This window comes from Lepidochelys kempii, chromosome 19 (genome assembly GCF_965140285.1).
Source record: "Lepidochelys kempii isolate rLepKem1 chromosome 19, rLepKem1.hap1, whole genome shotgun sequence".
NCBI lineage: Eukaryota > Metazoa > Chordata > Testudines > Cheloniidae > Lepidochelys > Lepidochelys kempii.
Window position 1 is genome coordinate 10,653,463 of NC_136398.1, and position 18,511 is coordinate 10,671,973.

Sequence of the window (18,511 nt, forward strand, 5' to 3'; positions counted from 1 at the left end):
CCAATCCCACCTATTTGGGCTTGAGGCAGGAAATAGGACTTGCTCCATCTTTTCTCATGTTAAACTCCTGCATCCTTGGATTGTGCATTCATTACATTCACTCCCCGTTCATTTCAAGACCCTGTTTTTTAAAACCTTCCACAAACTTACACTGAGGCTAATGGGACCATTCACGTGAGAAAGGGCTGCAGGATTGGGACTCTTATTTCACTCTGCTTTCTTTTCTTCACTCATCTAGCACTGGCCTCCTTTCTGTCCCTCCCAGGGTGGTGGAAGAGCATTCTCCTCTGCAGTTCTTGCCACCTGGAACAGCTTTCGTGTCATGTCTCTCTCCACCTGATCCACTCTCCATCTGTTTTCACATCTCGGCTGAGCACACAGCTTGCGTCCCTTGCTTCTGCACCTTCATTTCTCTCTCTCTTTCTAATTCTTTCTTAGCTGTGAAAGGCGCTATACAGAATGAGGTTATAGTGTATTACAGTAAGGTGACCAGATGTCCCCATTTTATAGGGACAGATCTGATATTTGGGGCTTTGTCTTATATAGGCGCCTATTATCCCCACCCTGCACCCTGATCCTGACTTTTCACACTTGCCTTCTGGTCACCCTATATTACTGGCATGTCGGATCTGTTTCATTGAGTGAGGGAATTCAGATCAGGCTCTCGGGCTAGGAAGCCAAGTCTCTCGGTGTCTCCGCTACCAACTTGGCATCACTTTCTGATCTGAGCAGAGGTGAACCTTACCCTGATTTATAAACCTGGCAGGAAACAAAATACTTGTAAAATTGAAAATGTCATTCATCTTTTCCATCTTCCTGGGACAGTGAGTCAGCAAGGAACAGTCTGTGACTCCTACCGGCCCCCTGTGCATGGGGCCTTTGTTCAGTACGAGAAATCAAATGATATCCAGCCCACCCGCTAATTCATTGGGCTGAAACACCCTTTAGTGCTTTGTCATAAATCTATGTAACGGAGGGGTCTGAACAGCTCGGGGGATTAGTGATCCTCTCTCGGAGACCAGCCTGAGTCCATCCTGAGCTGGGAGTAATTGAAAGTCATTCCCATCACATGGCTGTTTGGTGGCCAAATGAGTTTGGTGAGCCTGACTCAGTTCAGCACATCTCCGTCACAAAAAACACAGTTAGAATCGACAGTAACTGGTCTCCTGCTTGGCACTTGTTGCAGAAAAGCCAAGGTCTAAATGACAAATGGAAACTGAGCTCCCCTCTTGCTCCCTCCAGGGCAGGCATTAGGCACGCTGGAGGAAGCTTGCCCTGCCTTCTCCTTTGCTGTGCTTGCATGATGCATGGAGAAAGAGAGGCCTTCAGTCTCCAGGGCTGGTAAGTATTTCCATGCAATTCCCTGTGCGAGGAAGACTCTCTGGGTGAAGCCTTAGAACCTTCTGGCCCGCGAGGGTCTGTAAAGTGCTTTTTGATCCTTCAAGATGAAAGATGCTATGAAACAAAAATAGTTATTAGATGCTGCTGCAATGACTTACAAGGAACTCTTCTACCTCTGGGGACTTTGGGTCACACCAATAAACTGTGCGAGTGGAGACCTGAATTTCTGAATGGAATTGTTTTCTCTAAAAACAATGTTGTAATTCAGCGTTCTGTCTGTGGTGTAACTTCCTAGAGAGAGTATATAGAGTCATTCATTACCAAATATTTTGTAGATTGTTTGTCTGGACAGAAGACAGATTGAATTCTATCCACCATCTAATGCCAAAGTTAGCAATGATTCTATCTTCATTTGGACAGCACATAACACAATGGGGTTCTGGTCCATGTCTGTGTTACAAAAATACAAATAATTTCACCCATTATCAACCAGTCTTTCTTTCTTTGGTTGTGTGAAATTTCTCATTACGGGTTTTGTCTTTTAACCTAATCTTCAGATGATGTTGGATCTTGGAAGAACCAAATTTGGTTCATGGTCTAAATTATGACAATGGTCCAGGGACTAAATGTAGCAAAATGAAGGGGGAGGGAGAGGAGGTGAACATGTCTCTAGGTGCATCTGGTGGTTTAAATCATTGGGATTTTTTATACTTTTACATGTGTTGTTTCTGTGTGTTCAGCCAAGCAAGAGGAGGAGGATGGGGGAATGTAACTTCTAGCTACGGGACTTATCTAGTCTCCTTAACTATAGTATCTCAACATGTCATTATTTTGAATGTATTCTCATAACACCTCTGTGATGTAAGACTGTGTTATGATCACCATTGTATTGATGAGAGACACAGAGAAGCTAAACAATTCCCCCAGTTACACAGGAAGTCTTTCTGTGAAAGAGCAGGGAATTGAATGCAGGTTTCCTATGTTGCAAGCTAGTACCCTAGTCATTAGGTTAGGGCGAGGGTAGTCAATTATTTTTTGTCAAGTCTAAATTTCTTGACCAAGGTATAGTCAAGGTCTGGACTCCAGAGAAAATAATAATAAAACAACAACAATAATGAGAATAAACAATAAATAAACAAAAAGATTTTGGGGTCTGCTCAAAAGCACCTGGTGGCCCGGATTTGGTGCAGTCTACTTACTGACTACCCCTGGGTTAGGGCTTTCACTAAATGACCCTGGGGTAGAAATGCCTGCTCTGGTGACGGCCCATCATCCACACAGCAGCTGCATTTTGCCATGTAGTAACCTGTCACTGAATCAGAAGCAGACCCAGGGGATAAAACTCCACACACAGGATGAAGCCATGTCTTGGGCAGGCACACACTTGTACAGCAGCTGCTGCTGACAGACTTGGGCTCCCTGTACCTTTACCCTTGGGGATCCCCTGGGGAGCTTGTCCTGCTAATCAAGTATTTCTGACTTGGGCTAAGTCATGTGGTGTGTGTGGATGTAGGGTGGTTTGGCCTACCCGGCTCTGCCAGACTCTGTGTGTGTTGTGTGTGGATGTAGGGTGGTTTGCCTGCCTGGCTCTGCCAGACTCTGTATGTGGTGTGTGTGGATGTAGGGTGGTTTGGCCTGCCCGGCTCTGCCAGACTCTGTGTGTGTTGTGTGTGGATGTAGGGTGGTTTGGCCTGCCTGGCTCCGCCAGACTCTGTATGTGGTGTGTGTGGATGTAGGGTGGTTTGGCCTGCCCGGCTCCGCCAGACTCTGTGTGTGTTGTGTGTGGATGTAGGGTGGTTTGGCCTACCCGGCTCTGCCAGACTCTGTGTGTGTTGTGTGTGGATGTAGGGTGGTTTGGCCTGCCCGGCTCTGCCAGACTCTGTGTGTGTTGTGTGTGGATGTAGGGTGGTTTGGCCTGCCTGGCTCCGCCAGACTCTGTATGTGGTGTGTGTGGATGTAGGGTGGTTTGGCCTACCCGGCTCTGCCAGACTCTGTGTGTGTTGTGTGTGGATGTAGGGTGGTTTGGCCTGCCTGGCTCCGCCAGACTCTGTATGTGGTGTGTGTGGATGTAGGGTGGTTTGGCCTGCCCGGCTCCGCCAGACTCTGTATGTGGTGTGTGTGGATGTAGGGTGGTTTGGCCTGCCTGGCTCCGCCAGACTCTGTATGTGGTGTGTGTGGATGTAGGGTGGTTTGGCCTGCCCGGCTCTGCCAGACTCTGTGTGTGTTGTGTGTGGATGTAGGGTGGTTTGGCCTGCCCGGCTCTGCCAGACTCTGTGTGTGTTGTGTGTGGATGTAGGGTGGTTTGCCTGCCCGGCTCCGCCAGACTCTGTGTGTGTTGTGTGTGGATGTAGGGTGGTTTGGCCTGCCTGGCTCTGCCAGACTCTGTATGTGGTGTGTGTGGATGTAGGGTGGTTTGGCCTGCCCGGCTCCGCCAGACTCTGTGTGTGTTGTGTGTGGATGTAGGGTGGTTTGGCCTGCCCGGCTCCGCCAGACTCTGTGTGTGGTGTGTGTGGATGTAGGGTGGTTTGCCTGCCCGGCTCCGCCAGACTCTGTGTGTGTTGTGTGTGGATGTAGGGTGGTTTGGCCTGCCCGGCTCCGCCAGACTCTGTATGTGGTGTGTGTGGCTGTAGGGTGGTTTGGCCTGCCCGGCTCTGCCAGACTCTGTGTGTGTTGTGTGTGGCTGTAGGGTGGTTTGGCCTGCCCGGCTCCGCCAGACTCTGTATGTGTTGTGTGTGGCTGTAGGGTGGTTTGGCCTGCCCGGCTCTGCCAGACTCTGTATGTGGTGTGTGTGGATGTAGGGTGGTTTGGCCTGCCCGGCTCTGCCAGACTCTGTATGTGGTGTGTGTGGATGTAGGGTGGTTTGGCCTACCTGGCTCTGCCAGACTCTGTGTGTGTTGTGTGTGGATGTAGGGTGGTTTGGCCTGCCCGGCTCCGCCAGACTCTGTGTGTGTTGTGTGTGGATGTAGGGTGGTTTGGCCTGCCCGGCTCTGCCAGACTCTGTGTGTGGTGTGTGTGGATGTAGGGTGGTTTGCCTGCCCGGCTCTGCCAGACTCTGTGTGTGGTGTGTGTGGATGTAGGGTGGTTTGGCCTGCCCGGCTCCGCCAGACTCTGTGTGTGTTGTGTGTGGATGTAGGGTGGTTTGGCCTGCCTGGCTCTGCCAGACTCTGTGTGTGTTGTGTGTGGCTGTACCCTGGCTTAGCCTCTCCCAGTCTCTCTGTATGCGGTGTGTGTGGGCCTGGTTTGTGTGTGTGACTTGTGTCAACCTGTGTGCGACTGATTTGTCACTCGGTGTGGGTGTGTCTGGGTGGGGGGCTGGCTGGCTGCCTGGCAGTGGTTGCCTGTGTCTGGCGGTCCGGCCCTGCGTGGGTGCGTGGGTGGGTGGGCGACGTGTAGCCTGGCAGCCCACACCTGGCGTTTGCCTCCCCCTGGCAGCACATGGCAGCCCCGGGCCCCCCAGACGCCGCGGGCCGGCAGGATCCTTGGCTGCGGGGGGGACGGTTTCCAAAGGGCCCGCCCCCCGGGGCAGCAGCAGGTCCCGCGGGCCGCGCAGGGGGGCGAAGGGGGCCGGCTGGAAGGAGGCGGGGGGCCGGGCAGCAGGCGAGTCCCCACCCCGCCGGCCCCGCCCGCTGCCTTTGAATCCCGTTCAGCCCCTTGCGCGCTCCCGGCGGAGCCCGGTGGGAAGGGGAGCGGACTCCTGCCGGCGGCGGGGACACGGTGAGTACCCGGCCAGCCCACGCTGGGGGGCCCCGGCCCCGGCCCCGGGGGAGGCTCCCGCCCACCCGGCCGCAGGGCAACTTCTGCGCGCCCCCTGGTCACTCGGGGGGCGAGATGCGGGGACCGGATCGGGACCGGCGGGGAGATCCCAGGAGAGGGAACAAAATGCCCGGAAACTTTGGGGAGAAGAGGGGGCGGGGGTGTGCAAAGGGCGGGGCAGCTGGGGGTGCAAGGGGCTGGGAAGGGGCGGGGTGCTGGGGGTGCAAAGGCGCTTGTGGGGAGTGTGTGTGCAAGGGACCGGCAGAGGTCGGGGTGTGTGTGCAAGGGAGCCTGCGGTGGGGGGGTGCAAAGGGCTGGGGGGGGACTGGGGAGTGCAAAGGCGCTTGCGAGGTGTGTGTGTGCAAGGGACCGGCAGAGGTCGGGGTGTGTGTGCAAAGGAGCCTGCGGTGGGGAGTGCAAGGGGCTGGGGGGGGACTGGGGAGTGCAAAGGCGCTTGCGAGGTGTGTGTGTGCAAGGGACCGGCAGAGGTCAGGGTGTGTGTGCAAGGGAGCCTGCGGTGGGGGGGTGCAAGGGGCTGGGGGGGGACTGGGGAGTGCAAGGGGGCCTGCAGAAGACAGGTGGGTGGGAGCAAGGGGACCCTAAGGGAGAGGTAGGGAGGGGATAGAGATCATGGAGGTATAGGAAAGAGGGGAAGAAGGATAGTGGGGGATGAGATACTGCTTAAGGGACCAGGAGTGTGGGGTGGGGGGCAGGGAGTGCTGACCAGGGTGCAGTGCCCAGGTCTGGGGTGCAGAGTCTCTGCACAGACCCTGGGCTGAGCCGGTGGCATGTCTATGTTAACAGCTCTCAGAGGAGGCTTTGGGGTGGGTTGGTTTGTTTAGCATCATGCTGGATTCTAGTGGCCCCCTTTGTCTGCAGGCGTGTTGGAAATGTCCCTCCTGGAGCCCCCCCCTGCCAGTCTGGGGTCCTGGGCGCTCCTGCTCCTGAGCCTTCTCCTTGCCCCGCTTGCCTGCCAGGCTTGCCCAGCCCCCTGCGAGTGTTCGGAACCAGCCCGGACTGTCAAGTGTGTCCTGAAGGAGCTGAAAGCTGTTCCAGCTGAGATCCCCAGGTACACCCGCAACCTCTTCATCACCAGCAACCAGATCGCTCTCATCAGCAGCCAGGACTTCCAGGGGCTGCCCAACCTGGTCACGCTCTCCCTGGCCAACAACAGGTAATTCCCCAGACTGCCTGTGAGGCTGGGGTGGGGGATGGTGCTTGGGGCAGGGTAAGATTCTCTCTCCTTCACTTAAGGAAATACTCTTTATTTTTACACTGTGCACTGTGGAACTCACTGCCACAGGATGCCCCTGCAGCCAGAAGCTTAGCAGGATTCCCAAAAGGATTCGATGCTTGTAATCAATAATGAACATCCACGTAACCCTCTTGCATAAGGAAAGATCAGTTTATTTCAGAAGGGATCTAAACGCTTATGCTTCAGGGAATGAATCAGCTGCTCGCTGGTGGGGGTTAGGAAGAAACTTCCCCTATGGGCAGGGCATTGCCCATTATGTGGTTGCTTGCACCTCAGAGATGGCACAGCAGGCTAGATGGAGCACTGATCCGGCATGGTTATTCCAGTGTCTGTAACCCATTTGTAAATGGCCATGGCTGTAGCTTCTTGGCACCGTACACTCAGCATGCCCCAGAACCTTTAATTCTCTCCCATGGGACTCAGCGGCTCTAATCTTCAGTCCCATGAAAATGTCTAATTTTCCCGTTGTTATAAATATTAAAAGTGCTGCTGGATCCCATGGGGGAGCCTTTGTCTCGTGAGCCAGAGAAACGGGGTTCCCACTGGATTGTGCCAAACCTTACAGGGCCCAGTCCTGGATGAGTGAGTCCGTAGGAAAGCAAAGCTCTCTTTGGCCTTGCAGAGCGCCCATTAGCAGTGCAGCATTCTGGCAGGTATTTGGATTTTGTACCTGCAGGGCACATTCAGGAGGCTGTTTGTGTCTAGCGATCCTAGGACCTGTAGAGGACCAGTGTTGAGGAATCTTTCATTTTACCTTGGTGTGTGCAGGAAGCCAATGCAATAAAGTATCTGGGGAGCAGGCTGGCAAGGAGTAGTGGGCAAAGCATTTGGGGGAGTCCAGATAGTGGCCCAGATCAGTGTGGTATAAATGGGAACCCTGAGTCCCACTTCCCACCGCCTGCAAGGCCTGATGAGCACAGCAAAGCTGGCACGTGCAGAATTAAATCTGAACTTGTCCTCAGCTCAGTGTGTTGAGAGCCCTTGGTGCACAGATGGCAGGCAGGGCATGCTGCTTTTTGGAGACCCCTGCCCTGTGCACTGTGATGGATTTAAGGCAGAGCATCAGCTCAGCCTTGCTGGGAATGAGTTGGCTTCTGGAGGGTGCGGAGCTGCTCTAATGTGACTTTTCTGCAGGCTTCCACCAGAAGAACTTCTTGTGAAAGTGACTTGAACTGTTCAAATCCAAACGCAAAGGAGTGGCCTTAAAATAATTCTACTGGGAGCTTGGGCTGGGTACTGTAGGATGCTGAGCACGTCCTCCTGCAATTGTTGGGTCCAGGTCAGGACTTGGGGAGACCCTGTGTAGTGACTAGCAGCACAAACTGTTAGTCCAGGAGCCAGAGGGAACCACAGGACCCGTCTGTGACTCAATAAAGAATCCTCTTTCTATCTGTTATAACTAAGTCCTCTCCCTTCCATGCTTCAGGGAAAGAACCAACCTCTAATCTAAGGGGTTAGGAAGAAATTTCCTCTGTGGGCAGGTTAGTCTAGAACTGCCCACTGCAGAGTTTCTTGCACCTTTGTCCAAGGTAGCTGTTGCTGGCTGCTGTCAGAGACAGGATACTGGGCTGCCTGGACCGTGGGTCTGATCCTGTCTGTCCTTTCCAATGCTTTGTACCAGGAGGGACACTGCAAGAGTACTTTGCGGGGTCACTTGAGACTCGGGTTTGCCTGTCTGGTCTGGTCCTTTGTACCGGTTTCACTGCGTGTTGTGAATATTTGTACCTGGCATTTCTGAAGAGGCTGATTGAGGTACCTCGGCAGTGCTGCCAGGGGGTCTCTCGTGGACTTCAAACAGGGATGCCTTGTATGGCTGTGCTCCGAGCATCAGTATCTGCGCGTGCTGGGACTTGGCCGTCTGCACCAGAGAGAGCACGTGAACCAGAGGTGGGTGGTGTCTGTAGCAGATGGACAAAAAGGAGCGAAAATCAGATACATTCACTTCCTGGAGTGTTCTCTACAGGGACAGGCCTGCGCAGTGCGAGGGAAGTGAACTTAGTGCGGCCTTGACAACCCTGGAGACTGGAGCACTCGATTTAGCCACCGAGCAGGCAGCAGCAGGAAGCCAGCTACCCTGCCAGTCTCAGGCATGGTAAAGGGTGTGCAGATTGTCCCTGCTCCTTGAACTGTCCATCATGACAGCCAGTAAGGCGCCGTTTGTACCAGTGGTTTTGTGAAGGAATTGGGCTGAGATCCACAAACTCGTGTCATGCCGGCAGCTGAATGCTGTCAGATGTCAGTACCAAGCTTGGCTGGATGCAAACCAGCATCCTAGGGGAGGAAGGCTGCTTACTGGGTCCCTGAGCCTTGGTATGGAAGGCTGAAAACAGGTGGGAAACCAGGAGCTGTTTTGCCAAGGGACTGCCAGACTGGATCAGACTGGGGTCTACCTAAGCTAGTCTCTTGTCTGCCAGTGCTCCAGGGGAAGGTGCTAGCAACTCTGCAGCAGGCACAGGTACTGAGGTCAGTTTCCCCTCTGATCAGACATCACTTGCGTCTACATGCAGACCTCCTCTACCATCCGCGCTCCAACTCCCCTTCCATACGGAGTCCCAGCAAGACACAGAGCTAGCCTTGATGATGCAGGGGGCGGGGGGGGGGGGAATTGGGGGCTTGCATGGATGCTTCACCTCTAATGGCACCTGCCAGATGTTGCCTGGGTGGACCAGTGTCTTGTCAGTGCAGTGTTCCCATTCCCTAGTGGGCTGTAAGGTCCAGAACTATGAAGAGAGCCTGCCAGGCCTTTTCACAACCGGTGGGTTTCTGAAGAGCCTGGGGCTGTTCGCTTTGGTTCAGTAAATTGGGGTCAGGTCCTCCCGCAGCATGGAGGCGAAGGGACCACAGAGCCTTTCTCCAGAGGGCTGGAGAGAGCATGGCACCAGCTCCACTTCAGAGGTCTGGCGTGTAGCTCTCCAGTGCCCCAGGCTTTTTGGCTGATACTTCCTGCCTGTCCCAGAACTAGTGCTTAGAACGGTGTTGGGCAAGGCTGGCAAGGCTTAGAGGAGCCCATGGCTGCAGCTTTCCTTGGTTCTCATAATCCTCTGTGGGATGCGCCTGTCTCTGGGGTTGGGGGTGAGGGGCTCACATCCTCAGGCCAGGCCTAGCTGTGGAGTTACAGGACCATGATCAGGAGCTGCCAGAGGATGGCAGTTGGAGACCAGTACATGGGGAGGAAAGGGGCCAGAGGGCAAAGACTCTCCCTCCCGCATGGGGAAGAGCCAGCGCGGTGCAGTGGGGAGGAAACATTTTGTACCAACAGCTGTAGCTGGTGTAGGAGAGCGGAAGGGAAAACCCATCATTGTGCTCCTGATCTAAAGAATGTCTTGGGCTCCATCTAGCAGGGATGGCTGCAGATGTTCCCTGGGAATGCTGGCCATCTTCTCTCAATGCTCCTTTCCTCTGCCCCTCCCTGTTCACCCAGCCCCTCAGCGGAGTTTCCCTGTTCTCACTGGCTAGGAAAAAGAGGCAGGAGCAGCCGGAGCTGGGAGGCAAGCAGGGAATATCCGCCATCTCTTACAAACACTTCACCCCAGCAGCCCAGTTGGTTCAGCTGAACGTGGGAGGAGGTCTGGGAAGTGGCTTTGTCCTCCTGCAGGAGCTAAGTGCATGGCATTCATTGTTACCCAAGACATCCTGCTTGGCCTGGCATAGCTGTCCTGCCCTGAGAATGTATTAGGGTCCCACTGATCAGTGACATGTTCTGGTACCCTCAGTCGTGCTGGAGCTGGCGTCGTGTGGCCCTTGTTCCTGGCCTTTCTCCCCTCAGTCTTGGTCCTGGGCTCTCCACATGCAGCTCCGCTGGTGCACTTCAGTCCTGACCCGTTTCAGTCTGGGGTGGTGATTTTTGTGATCTGACCAAAATACACTGGGAACTGAGCTGAGTCCATCCAACTCGTGTCACTTGTGTCCTCAGTAACATTTCAAAGCAGGCCTTCGGAGGAGAAGAACCTGTGGGCTAGACCATTGAATAAGTCAGCCCCTTTTGCATGGGCCTCTTTAAAAGATCCCCTTGGTACCCACTGCCAGATCAGGTACATTCAGCAGGGGGAGGAAGGTTTCATCGTGACTTGGGGACCTGTCTCGGCCAGGCCAGGGCAGGCAAGGCTCCGGTTGGCCGCATGTGACTGGTGCCTGATCCCCATGTTCTGTGTCACTCCCACCTGGCCAGTTCCACGGGATCGGCGCTTCTCACCCCGCCACCAGGGAAAAAGAAATGCTGACATTGCCATGGCAACATCCTTACAGGAGACGCAGCTTGGAAACAGACTCTGGCAGGGCCGATGCTGTGGGAACCTCTCTCTTTCTCGATTGAGACCTGCCAGGGAGGAGGTCGGTACCCCTGCCTGGTAATCAGCGCCTGGGTTTGGATTGGAACTGACTGGCTTGGGGAAGAGGCAATGGGCTAGTGAGCCTGGATCTCTAACCCACAGCCAGCCGGCATTGGTGAGCGCAGGCTGTACTGTCAGACGGCCAGTCAGTGGCTGATGCAGATGGAGTCTGCATGATTCCTGTCCTTAGTGGGCAAGTGTCCACATCACCAAAACCACCTGCCCATTAGCACTAACAGGCCCCGTTGTTGGCCAGTTCAACCAAGGGGCCCAAGGCTGGCTGGACTATGGGCTTTGCTCTCCTCCCACTAGAGCCCGCTCTGGCTCAGAGCCAAGGCACGCTGGCAGGGCTGTGGGGAGCAGGGGGGCTGGCACTGCTGCCCATGCTGTAGCTGTTCCCCTGGATGGAAGACTTCAGCCTCCAGCACCTTTCACCAGCACATGGTTCTGAGAAGCTTCGGGATCCAGCGCTGGCCTGAGAAGGAGAGGAGCAGGTGCCCGATGTGGAGCAATGAGCCCACCATGTCTCTGCGGCAGATGGCCAGCTGCAGCTCAGCCTGGAGCAATTCGCAGCGGCCACTGGCCTCTTTGGGGGGCAAAACTGCAGCGCACTTGCTTGCACAGAGGCAGTTTGGGGGTGGGTTTCCACCACCCTGCTCCACCCCACCAATGTGATCTTTGGAGAAGGCTAGATAGCCCCCTAGAATAAAACCAGGTCTGCTGCTGCCCAGCCAGACCCTGTTCCCGCCCTCCCGGCAGGGGAACAATACAAAGGACTTGGAATTTATTACGTTCTTTTGTATCTCTATTCACTCTGTGTGGTGTGAGGGCGTTTGAGGCACTCTAGTTAGTCTGCTTGGAGCAAGGAACTTTGAGCCAAGTTCCTGGGTTCTATAGCTAGAGTCATAGAACCAGGGGGTTAGAAGGGCCCGCAAGGGTCATCCAGTCTAATCTCCTGCCAAGGTGCAGGATTCGTTGTGTCTAAACCATCCAAGCCAGGTGGCTGCCCTGGGTAAGCCATTGTCCAATCAAGTCACCGAGGCCTACATTTTTTCAGAAGTAGCCTCTCATTTTGGCTTTACTCTCTGTGTCTCAGCTTCCTTCTCGGAGGATGGTGGTGAGGGGCCGATGGTACTTTCTGCTGAAGGAGGGTGGTGAGGGGTAATGCATCAGCGTTTGCAGAACTCCTCGAAAGATGCTAGAAGCCTCCTTAGTAGTATCCTCTTGGGATGCAAGCCCTGTGGCGGCTGGTGGCAGAGATGTAGTTGACTGACCAGCATTGTTCCAGCCATGGGACTCTTGGCAGGAGAACCAGGCTGGGCTGGGGCTGGTGGGGGCGAGGGAGCGTGTTCCCGTGATCATGTTGATGGGCGTGTGCAATGTTTAAAACTGTCAAATGGCTCTCACGTCACACACAGCCTTGCGAAAAGACAACTGGGAAGCAGCATCTGTGTCCTGCTCCTGGAATGAGATCTGCAGCCCAATGAGGTCAGTGACAAGACTTCTGTTGATTCAGTGGGGTTTGGATCAGTGAGCCCTTCATGGCAAATACTGTCTTCCCATGTGTCTGTACAGCGCCTAGCATCCTGGGCCTCTGATTCTGATTTAGAGCCTTTGGGCACCACTGCAGTATAAATAAAGCAAGTTCCATGATCTCCAAATACACAGCAGAGTAAGGAAGTGGAACCTGCTTCCCAGTTCCCTGTGTCCCATTTATCTACCAAAGAAATTAACACCAACTGCCAGCCCTGCTTAGTGTCTTTGCTACTCTGCTGTGTGCAGTCAGGGTGCAGGAGCTCATTGCAAAAGGACTGGAGGGAAGGGAGACCTGTGCAGAGGACAGCCCCAGTCATCGTCTCTGTGGGTGTCATGAGGCTGCAGCTTTCTCCTGGAGTATTTCTTTAGCAACTGGACTAGGCAGCTGGGTGGGTTAACGTCTAGGCAGAAACCTTGCTATAGCTTCTCCTTCCTGGGTGGGCCTCCGTATGCTCCCACAGTGGCTTTGGAGCTGTGTTTAGCCACGGTGGCAGTGAGCCTGGGCACAGAGTGGGGAGAAGTGGCTGCCATCTTAACATAGTTTAGTATTCAAAGGGTGGTCAAACCCTGGCCTGGATGAAGTCAATGGGGGTATGTCTACAGGGCAAGTAGACACCCGCGGCTGGCCCGTGCCAGCTGACTCAGGCTAAGCAGCAGTTCAATTGCAATGTAAATGTTTGAGCTCTGAGACCCTCTACCTTGCAGGGTCCTAGAACCCAGGCTTCAGCCTGAGCCCGAACGTCTGTACTGCCGTTAAATAGACCCTTAGCCCAAGTCAGCTGGCACGGGCCAGCCGCAGGTGTCTAACTGCAGTGTAGACATACCCTGTGCATCTTGCCATTGGTTTCCGTGGGAGCAGGATCGGGCCCCATCCTCAAAATTCTAGGCTCGTTCTGTCTAAGCCAGTGCCTGAGCTACCAGGATGTCTTGGCTGTAGGGCAGAGAGACTAGAACTTGCTGCTTGCGTCCGTTTAAGTAGGAGGGGTGCTTAGCTCAGGGCTCACGTTCCCCCTTGGTTGCGTCTGGGTTCTGTAAGAATCGCTCCTCTTCATAATAAAAACACCACCTTCGGAGCCAGGGGTGCCCGACAAACGGCAGTCAGTTAGCCCTCCCGCCGCACTGATAGGGGTCACGTCAAGCACCTCTGAAATCCAGCTGCCGCCTGGAAACACCCCAACCCGTTCGCCTCTAGCCAAACAGAATGGGTTGGATTCCGAGCCTACGCTGGCATCCGCCAGGAGGAAGTGCGTGGAGCTAGACGAGGTAAAATCAGCGTTGGGTCAAGTCACTTCCTCGAGAAGCGGCTCCGACTGCAGGTGTCAGGCGTGTTCAAACCCAGATTTAAAGGGCCAGCGTGCGGCAAAGCACTGCACACACAAGCCTCAGTTTCTGAGAAGCCATTTCCAGCCTCTGCCTTTGGCTGATATTTAGTAGAATGTTGCCTGAAGCTCAGGCATGGCAGACGCCTGAAACTTCAGGCGTTGCAAAGGAAAGGAAGCGTCAGCGCGGAAGCTGTCCTGAGCTGCTCCTCTGGCTTATTACTCGGGACGGTGGGACTGAGACAAAACCCTCCCATTTCCCTCTAATAATCCCATGAGCCACGAGGAACTGGGTCTCTTACCGGTGCCTCAAGCAGCCAGAAAACGGGCCTGACTCTCCAGTGACCTGGCTAACTGCAGTGGAGTTTCTCCTGATTTACACCCAGCTGAGTGGGAGTAGGATCAGCCCCTATGTTTTTATTGTATGGAACCAGAATGGTCCAAGGAACATCCCAAATCCACACTAAAGACTCCTCTGGGATCAGTATGTTCCCAGATGTCACAGGAATGTTACAGGCCTCCAGCCAACTCCTTTGTGGGGGGAACGAGGCCCTGTGCTAATGGAGAACTGAGCGCCCTCACCTCCTATTGAAGTCAGCAGGAACCGCAGTATTCAGCGGTTTGCAGGATCGGGCAGCTAAGAGCAGGAATAATTCATGCTCTTGAAATTGACTGACACTAAGTGGCGTCACCCTGCCCCCACCCCCCTGGGAAAGGAGGAGAGGAATAAACAGTTCATGCACAGGCCTTTTGGCCACCCCGGGTCCCTTTGTCGCTCACATGTGGGCGGCATGAATGATGAGGAGCATCTGGAGTTAATCACCTTCTCGGAGGGTGGCTGACTCCTGCAGATCCTCAGAGATGTGTTTCCACCCACAAACATTTGCATTTTGGAGACCAGCATGTGCACATCTGACAGTGGAATTTGGTTCTGTGGGTGTGATTTAAAACTCTGCTTCCCTTAAAGGGACAGTGGCAAGTTCCAGAATAACACTAAGTCCTTCTGTGGTGGTGGTCATCCCTCACCTCTCAAATCACTTTACAAAGGTGCAAATGGGGAAACTGAGGCCCAGAGGAAGTGATGTGACTTGTCCAAGGCCAGACAGTGAGTCAGTGGCAAAGGCAAGAGTAGGAAACTTTTTACTGAAGAATCCAAGGGCCGGGCACACACGACCTGTTGCATGAAATATCTTCAGAGGGAGAACAAATATGTCCTTGAACATGCAGGTTTCTTGGGATCTATGTAGTTGCAACTGGAGTCATTCCCTTCAAGATTCAGGTGTTCATGGAAGAAGGAAAAGATACAAAGGTTCTTGTGCGTCCCTCGCAAGCAGGAGTCCCAGTGTTGGTACTGAGAGCATGAAGGCTTCTCTCAGAGGAGAGACCCCAGGTGGTTAATGATATTGTCTAGGCTTTCTAACCAATGGTTGGAAAAGCATCCAAAATCAGATCCCACTGGGCCCCACACTCTTGTTAAATGTGAAGGGAAAGTTAGTGCAGGTAGGCAGTGCTGCTTGCCATCCCTACAGGCTGAAATCTTCCATTTGCCCACGGCGCAGTTACTACGTGGACCTCGCCAGTGTATCTCCAGCTTGATGCAGAGGGGAACACCCTTAGAGGTGCAAAAGGAGTTCTTTCTCTAGGGCCCATTCATACCTGCCCCCTGGGAAGTGGACTTAGACCCAGCAAACTCATTGCATATAGGCATTGACTAGTCATTGGGCGGTAACAGCTTTAGGTCTGGGTGGGAAGGGCGACCTAGAAGTGAAAGGCCCCAGTTCCGAGCTGCTGGGCCGTTGCCAAGGGATGGAATCGGAGTCATACTTTCTGTTGGGTCTCCTGGGATATTTGATATGAGCATGACCATTTCTCTCTCCCACCCCAGGATCAGCGCTGTGGAGTCCCAGGCCTTCTCTGCCCTCCCCAGCCTGCGTTACCTGGACTTGAGCAATAACCGCTTGGCTACCATCCATCCTGACGCTTTCAGCTCCAGGAACAACTCCATCCGGGAGCTGAACCTGAGCCGCTCGTTCTACAACTCCTCCGCCATCCGGCCTGTGGCAGCTGCCATAGTCCAGGGCGGCTTCCGGAGCCTCTCCAAGCTGGAGCTGACCAACAATGAGATAGTCTACCTGCCGCTGGGCATGTTCTCCAGCCTCCGCAGCCTCCGGCACCTGGACTTGAGGAACAACTCCCTGGTGGACATCAAGAACTCCACCTTTGCTGGCCTCCACCTCGAGCACCTCGACTTGACCTTGAACGCCCTCAAGACCCTGCGGATCGAGGCGCTGGCTGAGCTGGGGAGGCAGCTGCGCCTTCGCCTCTTCCTGCGGGACAATCCTTTTGTGTGCAACTGCGACATCGAGGACCTGGTGAGCTGGCTGAATCAGAGCCAGCAGGTGGCCGACATGGAGAAACTGGTCTGTGTCTTCCCCCGGCACCTCCAGAACACATCCCTGTTGGACCTGGCCGGGGCAGAGCTGGGCTGCCACTCCAGCCAGCACAGCAAGAACACTCTGCAGACCTCCTACGTCTTCCTGGGCATCGTTCTGGGCATCATCGGTATGGTCTTCCTCTTCGTGCTCTACCTGAACCGCAGGGGCATCAAGACGTGGGTGAACAGCACGCGGGATGCCTGCCGCGACTTCATGGAGGAGTATCGCTATCATTACGAGATTGACTCCGACCCCCGCGTCACCCAGGTCGCCACCTTGGACATATGAGCACGTTCCTCTCGGGAGCCCGCGTGGGGCTCTTTGGATGGCTTTGTGAGCTTCCAGGGGTGGCCTGGTGCTGCCCATCTCCAGAACCAATTCATCTGCTTGGTGATGAGCTGCGACACTCCTTGTGACGGAGTTAGAACTTTTTTCTTCTCCTGTCTGAGGGACCTTGCTGGGGGGAAGGCGCAATCTTCCCCTGCATGGTCTGTCTCTTGCACTGCATTACTGGCCCTAGGGGAACCCCTCTGGCAGTGGGACTCAGCCTTGGGCAGATCTCTTTGTGGGCATTATAAAGGGGACACAGGAAGGGGATTTCTGCCTCCCTTTGGCTTCAAGCTTCCATTCTGTTTTTTTTGGGATGGGAGGCTCTATCCAATGCAGGGAGTTGCTGCAGTGGGAACACAAGAACTGCCCCGCGGGACCAACCCACTGGCTGTTAGCTCGGCATCCCCGCTCTTCTACAGCATCAATGCAAACCTTTGATATAATGCAATAATAAACCTTGGGGGTACGTGGGAGATTCCTTCCTAACCCCAGCTGAAGATCAGCCTACGCCCTGGAGCATGTGGATCGAGAACCCTTGGAATGATTAGTTTAGCTCTGAAGCCACTGCGGCCAGTGGAGGGAATGAGCTGTGAAAACCCAGGGCTGTGTCTCCAACGCCTGCTAGGGGGCCCCAGGCCGGCAGTGACAGGACAGCTGGGATTTCACAAGTAACCTGGGATGAAAGGGCTAGTGTGGGGGACTCTCCTCCTGCTTTCTGAGATGCTGGCTGAACCCTGGGGACACCAACAAATCCCTCCTCGCGCAGGTGCCCCACAGGAGCTGGGCCGGGAGGGAGGGGAAGTTTTACACGGGGGGGGGGGAGGGTAGGGTTCTTTTAGGGGTTTTAGTACTGTACATATTGTAAACCAGGGGAATAGATGTGGGGGAGGGAGGATTTTGTTTTTCTCAATGCACTGAGCACACAGAATAAGTGTCCCAGCTGCTGGCAAATTCCTGTTACGACCTAAGGCCCAGATTGTTAACGCTACGGCAGCGGTGCTCCACGCAGTGTCACGATGCCCAACTGACTTAGGAGCCCAATCGCACTTTCCAAAGAGATTTAGGCAGTTAGGCTCAAGGGGTTAGGCTCCCCAGGCAGCCTGGTGTTGGGCTCTGAGTGCAGCAACGTGATAGCGTCACCGGGCTGGGATCTTCCATGCAAACCTTCCTCTGGGGTGTCAGTTCGGGGGTCACCGCACGTGCCGTAGGGGCTGACGGTTGTACTCCAAACGGGATGGCGGCTGCCTTCCCCCCGAGGTGGGGGGAACGTGCTCTTATTGGTTTTGTTGCCCGATTCTGACCAATAAATGATTTCTCAAACTGTGTCTTGATGTTGGTGTGAAATAAAAGGTGTCTCCGAGCCCTGGGGGAGCTGGGCTGCAGCTGGGGAGCAGAGGTCCCTTAGCGTGGACTCTGGGCAAAGTCCAGAGCAGGCGCTGTATGGCTAGACTGTGCACCTGGTTCTGGGCTGGGGCTGACCCTCCTTGTGGCCTCTTGGCAGGAGCCTCTAAAAGCCAGTCAGGGGCTCTGGCCATGGTCCTTGGCAGCTGGACTGGCTGAACTCCTGCAATAAGAGACTGTGATCTTCCTTTTGGGACAGCCTCTCCAGCAGCCACAGGGTGTGAGGGTGGCATGGGTTATGCCATACAGTGACATACCAAGACCACGACCCGTTAGCTTTTTGCAGGGGCTGATTCTTTGAGGGGGAACGCACTGTAGTGCAGTATTACATCTTGTTGGATGCCTAGGGAAACTGAGGCACAGACAGCCCGATTCACCACTGCCCTGCAGGGCAAAGGGGACATGAAAGGCTGCCATCCTGTATCTGCAGCAGGGGGATGGTGAACTGGAGCCAGAGAGGTTAAGGCCCATTGTGATAGAAGGGTAAGGTGCCTCAGCTCCTGGTGGCCATCTTGAGACAGCTAGTTGCTGCAGGAAACCAGCCCCCCTGAACGCCAGGCCTCAGGTGTCCCAGGATGGAGACACCCCAGGGCCAGGCCCCTCTAGAAAGTGCCGCTCTAAGACTTGTTACAAGGGCTCTCAGCTGCAGAAGGGAACCCAGGAGTCCTGCGTTGCATTCCCATGTTCCAAAAAACCGCCCTGTCGAGTTGGCAGCTGCTGGATGTTAAGGAGCGGGTGGCCAGAGCGTAGCCACGTCCTCTGGACAGAATCGATCAATCCTTTTCCTCAGCCGCTGGCCAAGTGTCTCAGGCT

General features: G+C 54.6%; 1 protein-coding gene across 1 annotated transcript; it reads left to right on the top strand.

Annotated features, from left to right (window-relative positions):
* Positions 1 to 4,715: 4,715 nt before the first annotated feature.
* Positions 4,716 to 17,079, top strand: LOC140900376 (trophoblast glycoprotein). The gene is made up of 3 exons (XM_073317587.1): positions 4,716 to 5,055; positions 5,974 to 6,268; positions 15,418 to 17,079. The coding sequence occupies exons 2-3, from the start codon at positions 5,985 to 5,987 to the stop codon at positions 16,253 to 16,255; spliced, it is 1,122 nt and encodes a 373-aa protein (XP_073173688.1). The 5' UTR covers positions 4,716 to 5,055; positions 5,974 to 5,984; the 3' UTR covers positions 16,256 to 17,079.
* Positions 17,080 to 18,511: the final 1,432 nt, after the last annotated feature.

Bases quoted from the DNA above. Each gene is read 5' to 3' on its own strand.
- LOC140900376 (XM_073317587.1), top strand. From the start codon at position 5,985: ATGTCCCTCCTGGAGCCCCCCCCTGCCAGTCTGGGGTCCTGGGCGCTC. The intron at 6,269-15,417 runs GTAATTCCCCAG...CTCCCACCCCAG, and splicing joins CTCTCCCTGGCCAACAACAG to GATCAGCGCTGTGGAGTCCC.